This window comes from Camelus ferus, chromosome 16, assembly GCF_009834535.1.
Source record: "Camelus ferus isolate YT-003-E chromosome 16, BCGSAC_Cfer_1.0, whole genome shotgun sequence".
NCBI lineage: Eukaryota > Metazoa > Chordata > Mammalia > Artiodactyla > Camelidae > Camelus > Camelus ferus.
The window spans coordinates 42,298,985-42,318,068 of NC_045711.1; the positions used below are offsets into that span (position 1 = coordinate 42,298,985).

The 19,084-nt window shown below is 53.0% G+C and overlaps 1 protein-coding gene across 3 annotated transcripts in view; it reads left to right on the forward strand.

Moving 5' to 3' along the window:
• RAB11FIP4 (RAB11 family interacting protein 4) overlaps positions 1-19,084 on the forward strand; it is a 106,800-nt gene that overhangs the window by 59,066 nt on the left and 28,650 nt on the right. The window contains exon 1 of one of the 3 annotated variants that reach the window (XM_032457674.1): positions 10,459-10,751. The exons of the other annotated variants lie outside the window; for them this stretch is intronic. Within the exon in view, the coding sequence (XP_032313565.1) occupies positions 10,722-10,751 (30 nt within the window). The 5' untranslated portion in view covers positions 10,459-10,721. Of the gene's footprint in view, positions 1-10,458; positions 10,752-19,084 lie in introns of those variants that run through there. 3 annotated transcript variants of the gene reach the window in all.

Consider the following 19,084-nt stretch of genomic DNA (forward strand, 5'->3'; position numbering starts at 1 on the left):
GTCCCTGAAAAAAGATGTAAGTTTGTCTTCATCCACTTCCAGCTTTGCCTAAAAATTACTCTCCCCTCCAGAGCAGGCTAAATTCCTGAGATTAATGCCTGCCACTGTGGGGCGTCCTGGATGCAGGTCCTAATTGGCGGCTGACAGCAGATAGGCAGGGAGGGCTCACAGGACTGTGCGGAGGAGCAGTGACCGTGGTGAGTGGGGCTCAGAGGGCCAGGGACCCCACCCTGCCCTGCCGGAGAGCAGCTTTGGAGGGCAGGCTGCCGTCCAGCACAGCACTGGGGAGGGTTGGGTGGACCCAGCAGGGAGTGCAGCCCAAGTGCCAGGCTGTTGCGCCGAGGAAGGAGCCTGGGCTTGAAGTGAGAAGAGCCGGGCACAGGATCCCACGACCCTCCCTGAGCCACTGTGTATGAAAGCTGCAGCTCAAGGACACAGCTGTCGGGGCCACAGAGGCAGAATTTGGACCCCAGCATCTCAAATGTGAGGCCACTGGTGACTCACACACCCAGCACACCGTGTGTGCACATGTGCTGATGACTGGAAGCCCTAGGTGTCCAGCGGTGCTGGGTTGGGGGTGGGTTGGTGGGGAGCAGCCCTCTGGCATCAAAGGGGACTGAGCTCTTTGTGTCTCATTCTTCTGACATCTCTGGGTGCCTGGCCTATGGTTTCTGCTTGGTGAATGTTGTTTGAATAAATGCATGAACTAGTGAATGAATGAATAGTCTTGGTTCCACTGTGGTTGTTTTGAGGGAGTTATTGAACAATCTGAGCCTTCTTTTTTACATAAGGACACTATTTTTTAAAAAACTTTTATTGAAGTATAATTGATTTGCACTGTTGTTTAGTTTCCAGTGTACAGCTAAGAGATTCCATTATATGTATTTTTCATATTCTTTTCATTATGGTTTATTACAATACATTGAATATAGTTCCCTGTGCTTGGACCTTGTTGTTTATTTTATATATGGTAGTTTGTATCTGCTAATCTTAAACTAATTTGTCCCTCCCCACCTCCTTTCCCCTTCGGTAACCATAAGTTTATTATTGATGTCTGTGAGTCTGTTTCTGTTTTGTAAATAAGTTCGTTTGTATCCCATTTTAGATTCCATATATAAGTGATATAATGGTATTTGTCTTTCTCTTTCTGACTTACTTCACTTAGTATGATAATCTGTAGAACCATCCATGTTGCTGTGAATGGCATTATTTCATTCTTTTTTATGGCTGAATAATAGTCCATTGTGTAAACAGACCACAACTTCTTTATCCAGTCATCTGTTGGTAGAAATTTAGGTTGCTTCCCTGTCTTGGCTATTGTAAATAGTGCTGCTATGAACATTGGGGTGCATATGTCTTTTTGAATTGGAGTTTTCTCTGGATATATGCCCAGGAGTGGGATTGCCGGATCATATGGCAGCTCTATTTTTAGTTTTTTAGGGAACCTCCATGCTGTTTTCCATAGCTGCTGCACCAGTTTACATTCCTGCCAACAATGTGGGAGGATTCCTTTTTCTCCACACCCTCTCTAGCATTTGTTATTTGTAGACTTTTTAATGATGGCCGTTCTGACTGGTTCTGATGTCAGTTCTGATGCCTCACTGTGATTCTGATTTGCGTTTCTCTGATAGTTAGCAATGTTGAGCATCTTTTCCCGTGCCTCCTGAGCCTCCCTTTTTTGGGTGCACAGTCTCTGGGGTCAGCTGTCTGTGTTCAAATCCTGGCTCTCCGCTTACTGGCTTTATGTCAATAACCTCTGTGAGCCTCAGCTTCCCCATCTGTAAAATGGTTAATACCTGCCTCTCAGGGTTGTAAGATGAAATGAGTTAATACCACGCGAAGCACTTAGAACAGAGCCTGGTGCATAGTAAGTGCGATATAGGTATTGGCTATTCATATCTTTAAAATGAAGATAATAGCATCTTGGTATTGTGAGGGTGGATGTGTTGGGAGCCTGGTACGTTGTTTTCCCAAGCGTGTTCCTTACAACACCAAATCCTTGTGTTGTTAGATGTTAAATGAGAAGGGGTCCTGTCCCAAGCTGGACAGCCTTAAGAAACTCCAGGTTAAAACAAAGCTAGACAGGTTTCTCTCCTGCTGAGATGCTCTGTGACATCTTCAAGGGGTAGCAAAGAGGTTCGCCTGCTGATTCGACCACTGAGCCCTTTTTTGCTTTCAGAGTGGGATAGGGGCTCCATAAAACACATTTTTGGTTTCTTTTTTCTTTTTCTTTTTCAAATGGAGGTATTGGGAATCCAACCAAGTAACTTGTGCACACTCAGCGTGTACTCTACCAACTGAGCTATACCCCCACCCCCATAAAACACATTTTTGGAAGCAACAAATACTTCTTCCCTCCTTCTCTCCCTGGAGCCCTGGCCCCATCCTGCTTTTCTCATCCAGTGTCACCCAGGGAAATTCCAGGATGCATCTCCCTAAGCATGGCTCTGGGGTAGGACGTAGCAGCCAAGTCCATACCACACGGGTGCCCAGCCCTCCACTCTCATTCGGTCTTTTGGGCCAGCAGACTGTCATTGCACCTTCAAGGGCAGGACACTCCCCTGGAGGTATCACAGAGGTGCATGTGGACTCATCACAGAGGCCTGGAATGGGCTGCAACTGATGAATATAATGCAGGCTTGACCATGGACGCCTCCCCAAGGATAAAGGAGAAGAGCATGTGGCTCTGACTTGCTCACGGTCTTTTATCATCCTTATTAATTAGTCTCTGCTGCTTCCCAGACCATTCAGTTGCTGTCAATAAGCTGGTTATGCAATAAGAGAGGCAGCTGGGAGTCCTGGACGTGGTCCAGCAGATCTGAATGTGGACCTTGGCTTTGCCACCCTGGCCAGAGCACTTAACCCTCTCAAGCCTCAATTTCCTCATCCATAACATGCGTACAGTAACATCTATCCCACAAGATCGTTGGAGTAAAATAAATGAGAAGAAATGAAGTGACCAGAACATTATGGACCTCCAATAATTGGTAGCTGTTATTAATAATAAGCTTCAGGGAAAGGGTCTCTCTCTGGTTTCAGAGCCCCTGTCCAAGGCTCCTGTTAGGCAGAGAGTGTCTCTTCAGAGCTCAGATCTGATGCGTTCTGGAAAGAGGGCAGCCGGATCTTGAAAAAAGCCTTTCTCATTTCCATGTTTCTCTCCTTTCAAATGCCCGTCTCAGGAACTTCAGAAAAGACTCCTGCTAATTGACAACTAATCAGACCCTCAGCTCTCCACTGTCTGTGTGTGAGTGGTCCTCAGTCCCATTCGGGGCCCCAAACACTCCCCAAGTGCCTACTGTATGCCAGACATGTTAGTAGCTAGAGTCCAAAGACACCAGAGACATGGACCCTGTCCTTAGGAATGGCATGCAGTACGGTAGGGAGCCTGACAGGAGGCCCATCTCAACAATACAGTGCGTTCCTCACAGTAACAGAATTTGTGTTTGAGGCAAGGAAATCATAAAGCCAAGGAATAATGTATTATCACTGGAGGAGACAGGCAGTTCACGCCAAAGTGGGGTTTTGAAGAATGAATAGGAGTTTGCCTAGTGAACATGTTGCAGAAAAATGTGTTACAGCTTGGTGTTACAGCTCAGTTATGACAGCAACCTGGATCTGGGCGAGTGACCAAGCAGCACTTGGAGAGTTGGAGAACTCAGGTTTATTACGCCAGCAGGCCCAAAGGAGTTAACACTCCAAGCTCTGGACCCCATCTGTAGGTTTACACAGGCTTTTATAGGCTGCCATTTAAACTTTGCAACATCATATGTAAATAATGTATAACAAAAGTTGACTAATTAGGAACAAGCTTTGTAGAAATGGACTAATCAGGAGTGAGCTCAGGGAACCAACAGAATTTTAGGGGTAAGTTCCACTTTCCTAGGAGTAAGCCCTTTCAGAGGCAAAAAGTGAGATAGAGCCTCTGGGCCAGGGAACCGGATGATGCTGGCATGAGAGTAGTGGCCCTGCCTGGGGGTCCTGCTGGTCTTTGTTTTTGGGGCTTCCCACCTCAGACAGAGGAGGCAAAATGTTTGATTCTCAAACAGCCTCCCCAGTCTATTCTCAATCACCTCCCCTTTTTGGGGTTGGTGTGTACCCTTCTGCCATTAGCAAGCTTTGTGACTGTGGTTAAGTCATTTCTTCTCGCCAGGCCTCACTTTTCCATTTGTAAAGTGTGATCTCTTCTAGCTTTAATGTGATGCGATTTATGTCTATAGGCCTAGATGATAATAATTTGTAAAGAGTTCTCCTATCTGCAAAAAACTTTCTAAAAGTGGTTGGCATTGTTTGAATGCACAGCCCAGCCTTACAAATTTAGTTGTACGCTTTCCATTTGACTGAAGAGGAAACAGGCTCAGCGAGGAAAAGTGACTTGCCCTTTGCCTGTCGGTGGCAGAACCAGGCCTCGCATCCAGGTCCTCTGACCCTAAGTTTGCTGTTCCCTCTGCTGTTCCACACAACCTCTCATGCACCCCACAAGCCTGAAATCTGTCTGTGGGTTGGATATAAATGATCCTTGATGGATCACTGGCCTTGCGCAGGCCCCCCGTCCACTGCTACTGCTGACAGAGGGGGCAGGGGAAGAGGAGGAGCCAAGGGCACCATGAGCAGAGGATGCCAGGCCCCACCTAAAGAAAGAGCATAAGGGAAAGAGGTCAGCAGGGTGAGGGGCAGGTCGGACCCTGGAGGTTGTCAGGTGGAAGCTATTTTAGCGTGATAGCAGGACGAAGTAAGTCCACGACAGCAGACAGGGGCCCAGCTGCTCTTTCCAAAAGCAAAAATCGGCACCTAAATTCAGGGTGACAGTAGTCCCCTGCCCCCAAAGTCTCTCTGTCGTTCTGCTCTGGTTTCCTTCACAGCACACGTCTCGGGCATCATGCATTCACGTACCTGTTCATTGTCTGATTCCCTCACTAGGAAGCTAGAGCCACAAGAACAGAGGCTCCTGATTATACAGGTGAATTTCCAGCACCTCGAACAGGGTCTGGCACATAGAAGGTGGCCCTTAAATGTGTGTGAGTGAATGACAGAATGAATGAATGAACGATGCCTTCCCCTGTGATCGCTCCAACCCCCACTGTAGTCAGCGAGCCTTTGGTAAAGTGGTTCTCAAACTTTGCTGCATTGCAGTCACCCGGAGAGCTTTAAAAACGGTTAACGCCTGGCTCCCACCCCAGCCATTTGGATTCAGTTGCTACCCAGTAGGACCTGGGCATTGATTCTTTTTTTTTTAAGTTCCCCCAATGAGTCTACTGTGCAGTGCGGTTTTGGAACTGCGGCTGTGCTATTCACTCCTAAAAATCAGAGATGTGGGCTGCCAGCTTTGGGAGGAGGCAGGGATTGGGGGAAGAAGCATTTGAAACAGGGAGAGTTATTTATGCTCTCAAGGGTTTGCAGTCACCTGATGTTACCAAGACTTGAGGAAAGGGAAGTTCTTCCTCCTTGCCCTAGTCAAAGAAGACCTTGTTCGTTTTCCTCCTCACTCGCCACTACCTCCCCCGAGATGACTGGATGAGTCAGAGGAAACACACGTTCGCTCACCATTTTCCCCTCTTATTGGGTTTGCATGAGTAAGAAAACCCATTGTTTACATGTGCACAGGTTGACAAGAATAGAGCTTTGCCATTCTGAATACTCAGCCCTGGTCCACAGTCAGTAAGACCTGGTCCCGCCCCATCTGCACAGCGCCCAGCCAGATGTCAGACAGGAACCCAGCCCCCGGGACAGACTGCTGAAGGCATCCCAGCCAAAGGACAGTCACCAACCCTGGTGTTTGCCAGTGGAAGGGGACTCGTGTTTCCGGGGCACACACCTGGGTCCAAGGTCTGCTCCTGGGCTAGCCTAGTGTTACAGAGTGGGGAGGGACCTTAGTGATGGGCTGACCAACCACAGCTTTCCGGAGGAGGGACTGGTCCCGGATGCCTCTTCTTCCCTGGCACAGCGCAGGCCCCCTGGACAGGCCCCTGCCAGAGTGGGAGGGCTCTGAGATTCAGGTGTTGCTCTCGTTTTTCTAAGCGGGAGGTTGGGAATAACTTTCCCTCGCGTTAAGAGGCCTCTGCGATCCCAGCATCCTGCCAACTTCCTGAGTACCTGTTTCCCTTTCTGAAGCCACTGCTTGAGTCACCAAAGGTTGAATTTGTCACCTGGGAAGGAGGGCTGAGACTTAGCAGTTGGGGCTTATGCTTTCTGACTTCGGAGTCAAGGAACCTCTAAAGAGGAGGTTGGAGAAGACAAGTGTTTGTGGCAAAGTCTGAGCGGGCACCATGGAGGGTTTTCCATGCAATGAGACATAGCTGGTGATACTGTGTTGGGACAGAAAGAATGTCCAGGGTGTGACCAGGTCTGACGGATGTTGACAGTCCTGACTGATGACTGATGTTCGTCTTGGAGATCCCTAGGAGGGATCCCTAGTGAGGCCCAGCTCTCATCCTGGCTCTGCCGCTAACTCTGAGGAGCCGTGAGCAGAGAAGCCATTTCCCACCTCTAGGCTGTTTCCCTGTTAGGGAAATGAGTGGTTTTACTAGACTAGGGATATGAAGCAACTTTAAGCCATGGAACTCTTTGTTCGTATGAAATTTCCTGTGGAAGTCTACATGTAAAGCCAGTAGTGGTGGGGCTGTTCCTCTTGCTTATCTAGAGCACACTCCCCCCACCCCACTTTAGCAGGGTCTGCCCAGAACCCTGAGGGATCCCAGGAACCCAGCCTGAGAACTGCTGGACCTGGTGCTTCACCCCACCCCCCACTGACACCCCCCCCCCTTCCCCTCCAAGCTCTAGCGTTGTTTGTGTTACTGTTTTCTGTTTGTTCATTTGCCTAATGTTGGTTGGCATCAGTGGTGGAGCTGATGTTGACACTGGGTAACATGCAGAGAGCTCTTGTCCTGTTACAGTGATGCCACGCATGCTCAGCCTGGCCTTCCGTATGGCCCCAAACACGTACAAAACATTGCCTCTTTACACCATCGGATGCCGAGCTACCTCCTGCGTGGTGATAGCAGAAGTAGACAGAGGTAGGTAGCTGTGCTACAGAGAAAACTCGCTCACCTCGCCCAGCACCTGGATCAGCCACGTGACCACGTGCTTTCCGCCCCCATCTGTTTCCGGAGGGTTGTTAACTCCTGTTTCTCTCTGGATTTGGCATTCAGCATCACGCAAGTATGCTCATATTGACAATAGCAGTTTTATGTTTTATGACATAAAAGGAATTAATCAGAGTGACTTGCAGTCTGAAAATTACTCTTGGGTACACTCCCTGGTAGAGGGTTTCTGTTGTTTAATGAGGCTGTTCTTTCTCCTGAAAAGACAAGTTAGACCCCTCAGGAGACTCATAGCGCTAGGCAAATGTGAGGGAGTCACCTCCCTGCCACTTGCCACCCCCTGCCTGTCCCACCCCATCAGTAGGAGGGAGAGGGCCCTGCGCTGGCAGTCAGGAGCCTGAGTTTCAGTCCCTGCTCTTCTGATGTCTTATCATGTGGCTTTGGACCAATTCCCAGCCTTCTTTGAGCCTGTCTTCCCATACGTAGCATGGGGGAAGAGTACATTAGATACTTACCCAGAGAGTCTTCCCAGCTTAAATGGTCAGAGTCTATGCTGAGGGAGCAAGGTAGCTAACTCAAGACCTTCCTTGCTCCCAGCCTTATAGGTAGGACTGTGCTCAGAGGCAGAACTGTGTAGCCTGATAATTCTCTCCCAGGCCCCATTGGGACAGAGGATGCCGAGTCCTCTGGGAGCCCTGTCTGGGCTAGAGTCCTTAGTTTCCACATTCTGTTTCAGAAACAGTCGTCCCCCTGTCCTGAAACTATCACTGCTTCCCTGAACACTGGGGAGGATATCAGGGCCTCTCCATAAAGTCAATGTCCTAAATTCTCCCGAGAATTCTAATCCTCCTGAGATTCTAATCCTCACCCCAGTTCCCTCCCAGCCTCTTGTTTTATGGTAATGGATAATGGCTACCATTTATTGAGCACCTGCTATGTGCCAGACCCTGCGCTAAGTATTTTATGGGTTCTGATGATGAAAAAAAATTTTTTTAATGGCGGTACTGGGGATTGAACCTAGGCCCTCGTGCATGCTGAGCACATGCTCTACCACTGGACTATTACCCACCCATGTGCCCTGATGGGATTTTGATCTTCACAGTAATCCTAAAATATATACTCCTGTTATGGCTCATTTACAGATGAGGAAATCAAGACCCTGGGAATGAAACTTGCCTGGGGTTATCCAGTTACAATGTGGTAAAGTCAAGATATGACCCTCGGCTCTGGCTCCAGTGCTCATGCAGCAAATCACTAGGTCAGACTGAGGCTCTTTCGTGCCACTGGTAGTAACTTGGAGCTGCTGTTTACTGAGTCCCTGCAGCATGGAAGGCATTATATGAGGCACTTACTTTATCATTTCATTTAAACTTCACAAGTGGAAGAGGAAAGGTCTTGTTTCCATTTTGTAGAGGTGGAAACTGAGGCACTGAAACATTAAATGACTTCCTCATGGTAAATTGTAGAACTGGCAGGCTTCAAACTTGGTGTCCAATGCTAGTGTCTTGGACCCTCCTCTCTGTCATGCTACTTTTCAGAAAACATACCTGGAGATGCACCGCACCCCACCATTTTGGGGAGGAATAAAGAGGAACCACTAGCACCACCCTCTCCATAGAGCTCTGGAAAGTGTCCATCAGCCTGCCCCTGGTGGGGGAAGGGAGGGGACTTGACAGGCCTGACTTTCTCCCTTGAGCTTTGCTGGGAGAAAGCCAGGACCCAGAGAGGTTATGATTCTCTTCCCAGTTCTGGGTGACCGTGTCATGTGACCTGCTTTCTGGCACCCCATCCTGAATTAGGAGCAGCATGAGACTCAGAAGAGAACAGGGGAAATGGAGATAGAACCTCCTGGATTCAGCCCCACCCTAAAACCTCACAGGAAGTGGCCGAGCTAAGGCCTCAGGGCAAGCCCAGGGTACATGGGCTCATCCATGCACCACACCTTTGGTGAATTCCTAAAATCAAGCGTACTCGCTGGGCCAAGGTGCACAACAACCCATGAGGCACAACCCGTGCCATTCCCATTTTACAGATGAAGATATTGAGTCTGAGATGTTACATAACTTGACCCGAGACTCACAATCCTGGCAAACAGGATTCAAACTCAAGTCTGTCTGATCCTGAAGTCAGTGCTCTTTCTGATACACCACAGTGCTCCTGTGTGTGAGACAGTGGGGGTGGACACAAACTAGGGTGAGAAATAGTCTGTGGCCTCCACACGAGATCTCTGAAGTGCAGGGCATGAGCAAGGAGGAGAGGGTCAATTGTGATGGAGTTTCTACCTCATCCAAACTGCTCCAGCCTCCCCCCGCCCATGCAGCCCTTGCCAGGGCCCCCCCTCTAGCTAATGCTGTCCCTTTTGGAGAGTCCCCAGCAGGTCTGGGAGCCCCAGTGGGATGCTTTGCCTCAGAGACAGGCGCTGGAAAACAGAAAGGCAGCTGGGAATTTATTTGCAAGGGAGATGTTGGAGATAAGGAAGTTGAGAGCAAAGAGCCTGAGACAAGGGGACTGAAAAGCTGTGTGTGTGTTGTGTGTCTGTGTGTATTGGTGCTGGACCAAAGCATCCAGTTGCTAACAGGCCCTGCCTATACCAAAGTGTTGCCATGTTGGTCAGTGAGGACTCAGGGACAGCAAAGGTGGCTTCATATGGGCCAGAGCCAGTTAGGAAGATAAATCTTCTCCCCACCCTCCCCGGTTACACAATGCAACATCAAGTCAAAGGGAAACCACACTTGCAAAATTTGTTGGTTTACAGTTTGCCTTCTTTTAGTCCAGAGCATAGTGAAGAGTTATGAGGGAGCACATTGTTGACAAATTACATTTACTAGGATCCAACAGAAGGGGTCCGTCCTTGTTACCGCTTCGTTCTTTGTATTCTGGTTATAAAGACAGCTTGGACTTTACACAAAAATAATGGGAAAGCTGTGGGTGGGATTCAGGATGAGAATCAATTTAGGAGTCAGCAGGCTCAGGCTGGTGGTGGTGGTGGTGGCGGTGTGAGGCGAGGGTGGGGTTGGGGGTTGGCAGATATTGGTTCGGTTCCGCAATGTGAACCAGGAAGCGGTGACAGCAAACTGAGAGTAGCCTGGAACAGGCAGCTACGGCCACAGCGCTTGCCAGGAAGGCGCGCGAACTTACAAATTCCATCTCCCAGAACCCCGGGTCCGGGGCGGCGGTAACCTTGCGGCGCGGGCTCGGGAGGACCCAGGCGAACTCCACCTCCCGAGGCTACCCCTTGGGGCAGGGGTGGGTCGCCCGGGCCCGCCCCGCGGCCGCGCGGCCAATGATTGGCGCCGCCCCAGCACCTGCCCCCTACCTTAGGAGGCGGGGTTACCTGGGCCCCGCCCCCTGAGGCTCGGGTTCCCAGGCCTCGCTTCCTTCTCCTCTGGCCTCGCCTCTGTCGCGAGGCCCCGCCCCTTCGAACCCCGAGCCCGGGCGCCTCGTGATGTCACGGCAGCTTTGATACAAAGAGCCCTTCGGCCCACGCGGGTCTCCCGGCAACGGGCGCGGGTGGGGGCGGGGCCGGCGCCTTCAACCAATGCCCAATCCAGCGAGCAGCCGCGGCTCGGACCGGACTGTTCCTGCGCCTTTCGCGCCGCCCGCTGTGTCTCCGTCTGCCCCGCCGACCCGCGCCCGCCGGCTTCTCGTCTTTCCGCAGCGCACCGACCTGCGGCCGGACGGGGGATGCGCACCCCGCCGGCCTCCGTGGGCCAGGTAAGCGGCGATGGGGGCGCTGGGAGGGGCTCCGGCGACGCGCACCTGGCCCGGCCCGCGGCCCCGAGACCAGGGAAGTTGCCGAAGCGCGGAACTTCGCCCGCAGCCCGGGCGCCGGCTCCCGCCCAGGCAGGGTCCACCCTCTCGGCCCTGGCCGGGGAGGTCGGGTTACCTGCGCCCGGGCTCGCTGGACCTCGGAGGAGAGGCCGCCACCCACCCTGCCCCTCTGCCCGCGCCCAGGTGCAAGGGTGGGAGCACTAGCCCCGGGGCGCCGGGAGAGGCGGCCGCTTCTCTCTTCCGCACCGTCTCAGAGTGTTTTTAGGGGTTCTAGTGGGCTGGGAAGGAGGCTTGTTTGCCGGGACAGCTCTCTTTGGACATTCCCCGCGCCCACGTCCCACCTTCGCACTCCACCTCCCCTCCCAGCGCGCCTGCTCCTCGGGGACCGGTGTTGCCCCAGCTCCCTGCCCTTGGCCCTGCGGAGTCCCGAAGCGGGCTGTGCATTGGCGAAGTTTTTCCGTAACTGTTGGAGGCAGCACCGAGGCTGTTCGCGGGCTCTCCTCCACTTTCCGAAGGACTCTGCCGGGCAATAGGGAGGGTCAGCCTAATTTGGGGGGGACAGGGCCCTGCTCCTTCCCAGCCAAGAGGCTGCTAAGGCCGGAGGTGTGCGCGGGGTTCCAGCTCTTAGCTCTCTGGGCCCTAAGAGCCGGCAGGTCTGGCCCGGTAGTAGTTGCTGTTGTCACAGCCTATTCTCTGCGGCGACAAGCGTCTCCGTAGTCTTGGCGAAGCGGTCTCTGGAGAAACGTGTCTGTGCTGGGGGAACCTGGTCCCTGCTTCAGCTCCGGACTTTTTTCTTCTCATCCTTGCGCCTCATCCCAGGCGCGGGTGGGGGCGGGACCGACGCCTTCAAAAGCACACCCTCCAGTGTACCTCTTTCGTCTTTTCCCCTTCTCCCTTGACCTGCTCTCCCACAGATGGCTAGAGGATACATCATTCGGCCATGAGGGGCATGCCAGTGTTCCTTGACTGACTGATTTATAGGCCGTCTCCTCAAAGGAATGTGAGGGGGCTGGGTTCTTGCATTCAGCCTATAGGACTTGGTGGCAGCTCCCTGGGCTGGTTCCTGGTGATCCACCGAACCTCTGTCCTCCCTTCCTGCAGCCGGGTGCTAATTGCAGGGGCTCCTGGGACGGGGCATCTACAGGTCTTCCCCCTGGTGAAATGTAGTTACAGTGATTGTGGGTGGGGGGAGGGTACCAACTGTGTGCATCTCAGACATCTGCAGCAGAGCTCGCTATCTCCCTCCTTGTAACCGAATAACCCAGGCTAGGTGAAGTCCTTGAGTCACTGTCCTTGACTGGGGTCTTGCCACCCACCTGACACCAGCTTATCCAGATAGACTGGCCCAAACCTTACCCTGCTGGGCTGGCCTTCCTGAAATGCTGATTATGTGCCCAGGGGTTATACTAGGCAGACAATTCCCTGCCTTCAAGGTGTTTGAAACTTGGGTGGAATTGTTCCCGACCCAACCACCCCCTCCCCCTCCCCCCGAGCCCTCAGGCAAAAGTTGATCTGGGTTGTCTCTGAGGTCTCTGTGACTTCACACAGGCAGATGTGGCCTAGGGGAGTGAGGGAAGCCAGCCAAGAACTTGGATTCTTCTGGAGTTGCAGGCAGCACCTCCTGGGCTGATGTCTACTGGAGGACAGCTTTGTAGTTTGGGGACCCTGGGCTTTGGTGGAGGTGGTGGGATTGATGACTAAGGCCAGCATGAGATAACACTGCCCAGGGGAGGGACTAGCCAGGCCAAGGCATGACCTAGCAGGCAGGAGGCATGACCTTTGCCCCAAGGAAGACCAGTAAGAGAGATTGCCTGGAGCCTGTCCATAGAAAGGACTTTCAGTCAAGGGAGGGCAGAAAGGAGAAGAAATAGGGTGCCTGGGGCAGCCTGCCCTGGGGTCAGGGTTGGGGGGCACTAGGCTGCAGCTTGAGAACTTGCTGGTGGATAGTCTACTACCCACCCTACCTCCCGAGGATTTGTGCCTCTCCCCAAAGCACACTGGCCCCTTCATGGCCTCCTAGCCCCCTCCCCTCCTCCAGCTTCCCCCACACCTGGGACTTTCTCTTCAGCTGTTCACCTGAGGTCCTCACAGCTCTCACCTTCCAGCACCCGCTGAACCCTTCAGCAAGGTGGCTAGAAACTTCCTTTCTTAGGGCTGCAGTCCTTCCTCTGAGGTGTCCTGTTATGCCAAGGGATGTTTCACAGCTGACCCTGCTCTAAGGGGCTTCAGAGTTTCACATCACTTAATATATTTTAGGTGTGGATAGGGAGGGAGTGCGGGTGGAGGAGGTGGGAGAGGCTTCCAATAAAATAGCAGGTGAGCAATTCCTGGGGGGCAGGCACCTTAGGGACTCAGGGACTTAGATGGGGGAGGGACAGCTGGGCAGAGGGAGAGCCCCGACTCTGGCCCTGTGCCCTGTCCTCCTGGCACAGGGCTCGTTGCCTTTTGAAACAGAAGCATAGTTATCTGGTCTGCCGGCTGCCTGGTGTTGGCAGTGGGGCACAGTGCCTTGGCCTTGCGGGCATGCAGGATCCCTGGGGTCAGGTTCTGTTCCCCTCTGGTTCTTGACTCATCACTGGCCTCTAGAATGAGGGGGACTGCTCAGGTTTTCCTATTGCCCCGTCTCCCTGCAGCTGGATTAACAGCTGTCCCGCCCCATGGCCAGCCAGGCCTGGCTGGACAGTTGGGGTGTTGATGTTGATTTGGCAGATCTATCCTGGTGTCCTGGACGTTGTGTGAACATGTCTGCCGGCTGTGGTCCAGAGCCTCTTCCATTAGGTGGCTTCTTGGGCACAGATCCCTCCCCACGTCTGTTCTCCTAGCCCCAACCCAGCCCTTTGCCTGGCACAGGACGTTCATTCAGTCAATAGTATTTGAGCATCTGATTCACATTGGATTCTGTGCTGGGCACTGGGGATACAGCCGACAGCAATCCCTGCCTTCACGGAGCTCACGTGACAGCAGAGGGCAGGAAACAGGTGAAACCTGCTGCGGGAGAGATGGCAGGAGAGAAAACTGGGTCCTGGCCAGTGCTGGGCCAGCTGTGTTTGAAACAGAGTGGGCAGGGAAGTCTCTGCTGAGAATGTGGCCTCTGACAAAAGAGGTCCAGGCAGAGGAAGCAGCAACTGCAAAGGCCTGAGATGGGACTGCGGCTGGTGAGGCGTGTCCAAGGACCTGCAGGGAGGCTGCGGTGATGGGAGAGCGAGCCGGGGAAGGCGCAGGGGGCGCCTGATGCTGCCAAGAGACAGCCTGGAATCCCAGGAGGGGAGCAGCAGTGCAGTTGAGACTAAAAGTCTCCAGGCACAAGATGCATTTCAGTGCTCTGACCTCTTCAGACCTGTGCCACTGAGGGGTTTGAGCACAAAGGTGGCATTTTCTGGGGAGAGGCGTCTGCATGTGGCCGTGGCTGTGTGGATTGTCCTGCCCTCAGCCCGTGTCGGGTCCGGTGAGCGTGTCCGCATGAACGTGGAAACAGTTCTTGCCGGACTGTGTTGTTTCCACCCCACAAGTCGACAGCAGCCGGGACTGCCTGGGTGATGCCCGTCAAGCTGTGTCTCAGGAGGCGGAGCAGGTTGGGGCTGTCCCCCCGGTTCCCACGGGCCAGTGCCGCTGCAGGTGTGGTTAAGTCCAGCCCTCAGCACCCGCAAAGGAGCCTGCAGCCCTTGCTCATCCATACTCTGGCTGCCCCTCCCTCATCTGCTCTGCTTCCTCCTCGGGCTCCCTGACTCCCTTAGCCCCGGGATGCCTCCATCTTCACTCCTTCTACCTCCGAGCAGGTGGCAGCACACTTCTGGGCCCGGGTCTGCGTAGTTGCCCGGCAGCGGCACCCACACATCTGGGCAGCAGCTTTGGGCTAGTCTCTGTCTAGCCGAGGGCCCGCCGAGTGTGAGTGTAGGGGGAGGGGAAGGAGAAAGTGGGCATCCTCCGAGGGTCGCGTGGACATCTGAGGAAGCGGCTTGGGGGTCCAGAGCCCCTGGGGGAGCGGGTGGTGGCCGGGTGCCCTCTGGCCCAACTCCATCTGGCAGCTAGTACAAGTCATACCAACGTTCCTAAACCCCCTCTTTTTGACTTCCTTCAAGAAATAGGAAGTTTTGCGACAGTTGGGCAGCTTTTTAATGGATTCAAACTGCTTCATCTTCCCAGACAAGTGGGTTCTTTCGCAGCAATGTAAACATGATTCAAATGAAAACAAAGCTCTGTGGCCGTTAGTATTAATATCTGTGGCTCTGCTCATGGGAACTTTTGTGTCTCAAGGGATCAAAAAGAGGAAGGCCTAAACAGAACCGGCGTGTGGGAGAGTGGGTGGGAGCTCTCTCACTCTTGAGTCAGCTTTTGTCACCCCCACCCTCCTGCGCTCTGTGCTCTAATTACCATAAAAAGTGACCGCACTGCTGTCTGCTGTCTGCAGTGGACTCGGGATAAGAGCTGAGCGGGGCCTGCTCTCTGTGCCAGACTTCCCTCTCCCTCTTAGGATAGGAGAGAGGATGGGAGCCAGTTTTTCCTTCCTGCTTACCTGCCTTCCTGGGAGAAATAGCCACCTCAAAACACAAGTGCCTTCATCTCGTATTCAGCCACCCAATTCCTATTTTCTTTAAGTAGAAAAAAAAGTTTTGGAGCCAGAAAACATGTGGGTCTAGATCCTGGCTTTGCTGCTAGTTGTGGGACTTTGGGCAAGCTACATCTCTGAGCCTCAGTTTCCCCGTCTGTAGGATGGAAGTGATAAAAGTAGCCACCTCCTAGGGTGATGGTGCAGATAAAATGAGCCACTGTGACCTGAAACACCCAAAGTGGGCTCAGACACTTGTTGGGTTGGCGTCTGATGGACGCTTTGGTAGCTAGAGGCAGGATGGCACTGTCCCTGAGGGCCTGGGCTCTGGAGTCAGGCTGTCTGGGTTCAGATCCTGGCTCTGCCAATTACCATTTGTGGAACCTTAGGCAAATTATTTAACTTCTCTGCCTCAGTTTCCTCATCTGTAAAAAGAGGATGATGCTAATATCTTCCTCAAAAGGTTGTTACATGGATCAAATATGTAAATATATGAAAAGCACTTAAGACAGTGCTTGGCATGTGAGTGAGCTGTTATTTTTAGCTCCTTCAAGCTTTTGCTGGTTTGATTCTTGTGACTGATAACATTCGCACCTAACAGAATTTCTTGCAGAGAGGATGTCAGCCCCAAAACAGGAAGGTGGCAGGGGAAGAGCTCCACCACCCCAGGACCTTTGCAGGAGGAGCACGATTCCACTGCCTCAGCTTCTGGGTGTTTAAATGAAACAACTCGGCTTTTGCAGATGCAGACTCTGGGGCTGGATGGGGTGACTGGCGCCAGCATGGCAATCTGTGAATGAGATGCAAAGCTTGTTCCGAGGTGATAGCCATCTCCCTGGGGCTTGGTGTGAGGCTCTACCTTGTCCTTCCTCCCAGAGGCTGCCTGCTCTGCCCGGGGCCGTGGCCTCTCTACCCAGGAGGGGCGGGCTGCACCTCTGCCTGCTGCCTGCTGTCCTTCACCTCCAGCTGGGGCCTGCCTGCCTGTCCTCCTGGGCCTGGCCGGAAAAGCCAGCTGCTGGCGCACAGAATCTGCCTTGTGAAACACTGTGGCTCTGACTGGCTGCAGGCCCCAGGAGATCTGGAGAGGGGCCAGGTGGAAAGGTGTGGGCTGTGTAGCCACCGAGCCATGGCAAGTGACTGCCCTTGGTAGTTTTCCAAGGAGCTAACCTACCTGTCTGCCTGGCTCGGCTGCCCCGAGGTCTGTAGCTCCTCTGAGGCAAAGCTGGCCAGGCCGGCTGGTCAGAGGGGGTGGTCAGGACAGCCGGTGGCTGACAATGTTGAGTAACCTTGAATTGATGGCCTTCTGGCAAAATGAGGGTTCTTGTTGACAAGACCGGTATGGCCAGCACATTGTTGTGTGATTACCTGCAAGACTGCATGAGTTATTAGCAAAGAAGGATCTCACAGCACTGGGGGGTGGCGTGTGCACGCATGGAGTTGTCATCTGCCCTTCAGTGTGCGCACACAAGGGAACCAACTGACTCCCTGCTCCCCACTAATATTCACTCCCAGAGGCTGCCTGCTCCCCCAGGACATGGCCTATCTACTCACACTGTATTTTATAGATTCTAAGACATACTTTTCCCCCACATTTTAACATCTCGAATTATTGCATGTCATACATTCACTGGTGTGTTATAAATTGACAGTGCCATTTCTTGGTATACTCGAAATAACAGTGCGTAACAGTGCTTAAAACCAAAAAGGCATCTTGGATTTAATGAAACACAGAAACTAGGTAACCTCTAGAGAACTTACATAATTTGCCCAGTTTCTTCAAGGAGGGAAGTAGTGCCACCTTGTAGTGGTGGGAGGGTTTATGAGGGGACATTGATGTGATTCATGGGAATGAGCCTGGGCCCAGATTCCAGTTTACAGCTCAGAAGCTGTGTGACCTTGGGAAAATAGAGCAACCTCTCTGAGCCTCGAGTTCTTCCCTATCAAATGCAGGTCATGGCTCCACGGTCATCAGGATTGTGTGCAAAGCACCTTTCCCTGCTTCTTTCCCGCTGGGTACCATCTAAGGTCACACTCCTTCCAGCTGGATCAGAATGAAGGCAGGGAGAGGGTCTCTGGCCTCTTAAGGTAATAGAGGAAAACTGGCCTTCATACCCTGGCTTCCTGATGCAGTTTACAACCTTTGAGCATCATCTTTTCCTTCCTTCCCTCCTCCTCCCGCTTTGCCTGAGTTTTCATCTTCACATGTGTTTCCCTTTAGCAATTTTCTTTCAGACCTCTTTCCTCTCTCACTTTCTGTAAAATCTTCCCACATGTAGCCTCTTTGAAGCTCCCTTTGGTGGAAGAGGGGAGGGGGCTCTGCCCTGAGGCCAGGGTGGCACAGGCCCCAGGAGCCTCAGCTGACAGTAGTCAGTGGTCTAGTGTGCTGTGGTGCCTGCAACCTGCAGCTCAAGTCCAAGTTCTGGCGTTGCCCTGTGGCCTGGCTCTGCCATGCTCAGTGTTGGACCTTGCCATTGCCAAGAGGATTTAGCATTCTTGTACCTTCCTTGCTGCCTTAAAACCAGACCTTGTTCAGATCCTAGTCCCCCTAGCTCTGTGACCTTCTGCAGGTTACTTAACCTCTCTAAGCCCATTTTCTCATCTGAATGGTGGCCAATGCACAGAAACCCCCGGCACATGCTAGGTGCTTAATAGATGGATTCGTTCCCAGTCTTCCTCAAATATTTAAGACCTCCTTGTGTTTCTTCAGCTAGGTTCCAGGGGCTCTGGGAGCACCAGCTGACAGAGTGTTGCTCCAAGTAAATGCCCTGAGACAGATGGAGATGCTCGGGGCAGGGAACTGTCTGGGGGAAGACACTGGGCCTACCTCTGTGAACAGGATGTGGCGGGCAGCCTGGCTGGGCTGCAGGGGGATGGAACGGGTTGAGCAGCCAGTACCTTGGTGAGGTTGGCGAGGGGGCTTCTCGCTAAGGGAGGAACTGGGCTGGGGAGGGCAGCGGGCTGAGTGTGAGGCCCCGGGAGACAGCTACACTGCGATGTCTAGCTGAGCGTGGACCACGGGAGCCAGGGCTCAGCGAGAGACGCTGCCCTGGGGGAGGCTTTCAGAGCAGGCAGTGGTCTTAACCCTTGTTTTCGTCCAAGGTCTACTCTCTGCCTCTCCTGAGATTCTGATGAAACCAGTAGCCTGACTTTCTGAGTTTTGTGTACAGGGTCAGGGGTTCACGGCTGCCTCCTTGAGGTCTGAGGGTGGACCTCAGTCCCTCCCATGTACTGAGAGGTGCAATGCAGTAAACCAGCCCTAAGGGAAACAGAGCTGCGGGAAGTGGGGCAGAACTTCGCTTACAAAGAGCCTGTGTCTGCCCGTGCAGTGGCCCCTCTGGGACCCCGGGAGGCAGGGCTCCGGCACAGCTCCTGGCTGGGGACCGGGGGAGCGAGTGGGTTAGCCGTGCCAAGGCTAGGATGCAAAAGCTTCCCGCTTGGTGATTCTCCTCTCCTTAAAATGGTACATAAGGGGCAGGGAGGTGGGGATGAGGCCCCAGCTTGGCATGTGCCTCCTTCCCCGGTGTCACAGGGACAGTCACAGGAGCAGAGGCAGGGCTTGCTGGAGGCCTGGTGCCCACAGATGGCTGTAGGGCTCTAGACGCTCCATTCTGGGCTGGGGGTGAGGGTGGAGGGAGGGGATGGGCCTCCCAGATATGGTGACTTTCTAACTGGGGCTGGTTTAAGGACAGGCATTTGTGGCCCAGGGAGGAATTGTGTTTCTGGCGTAAGA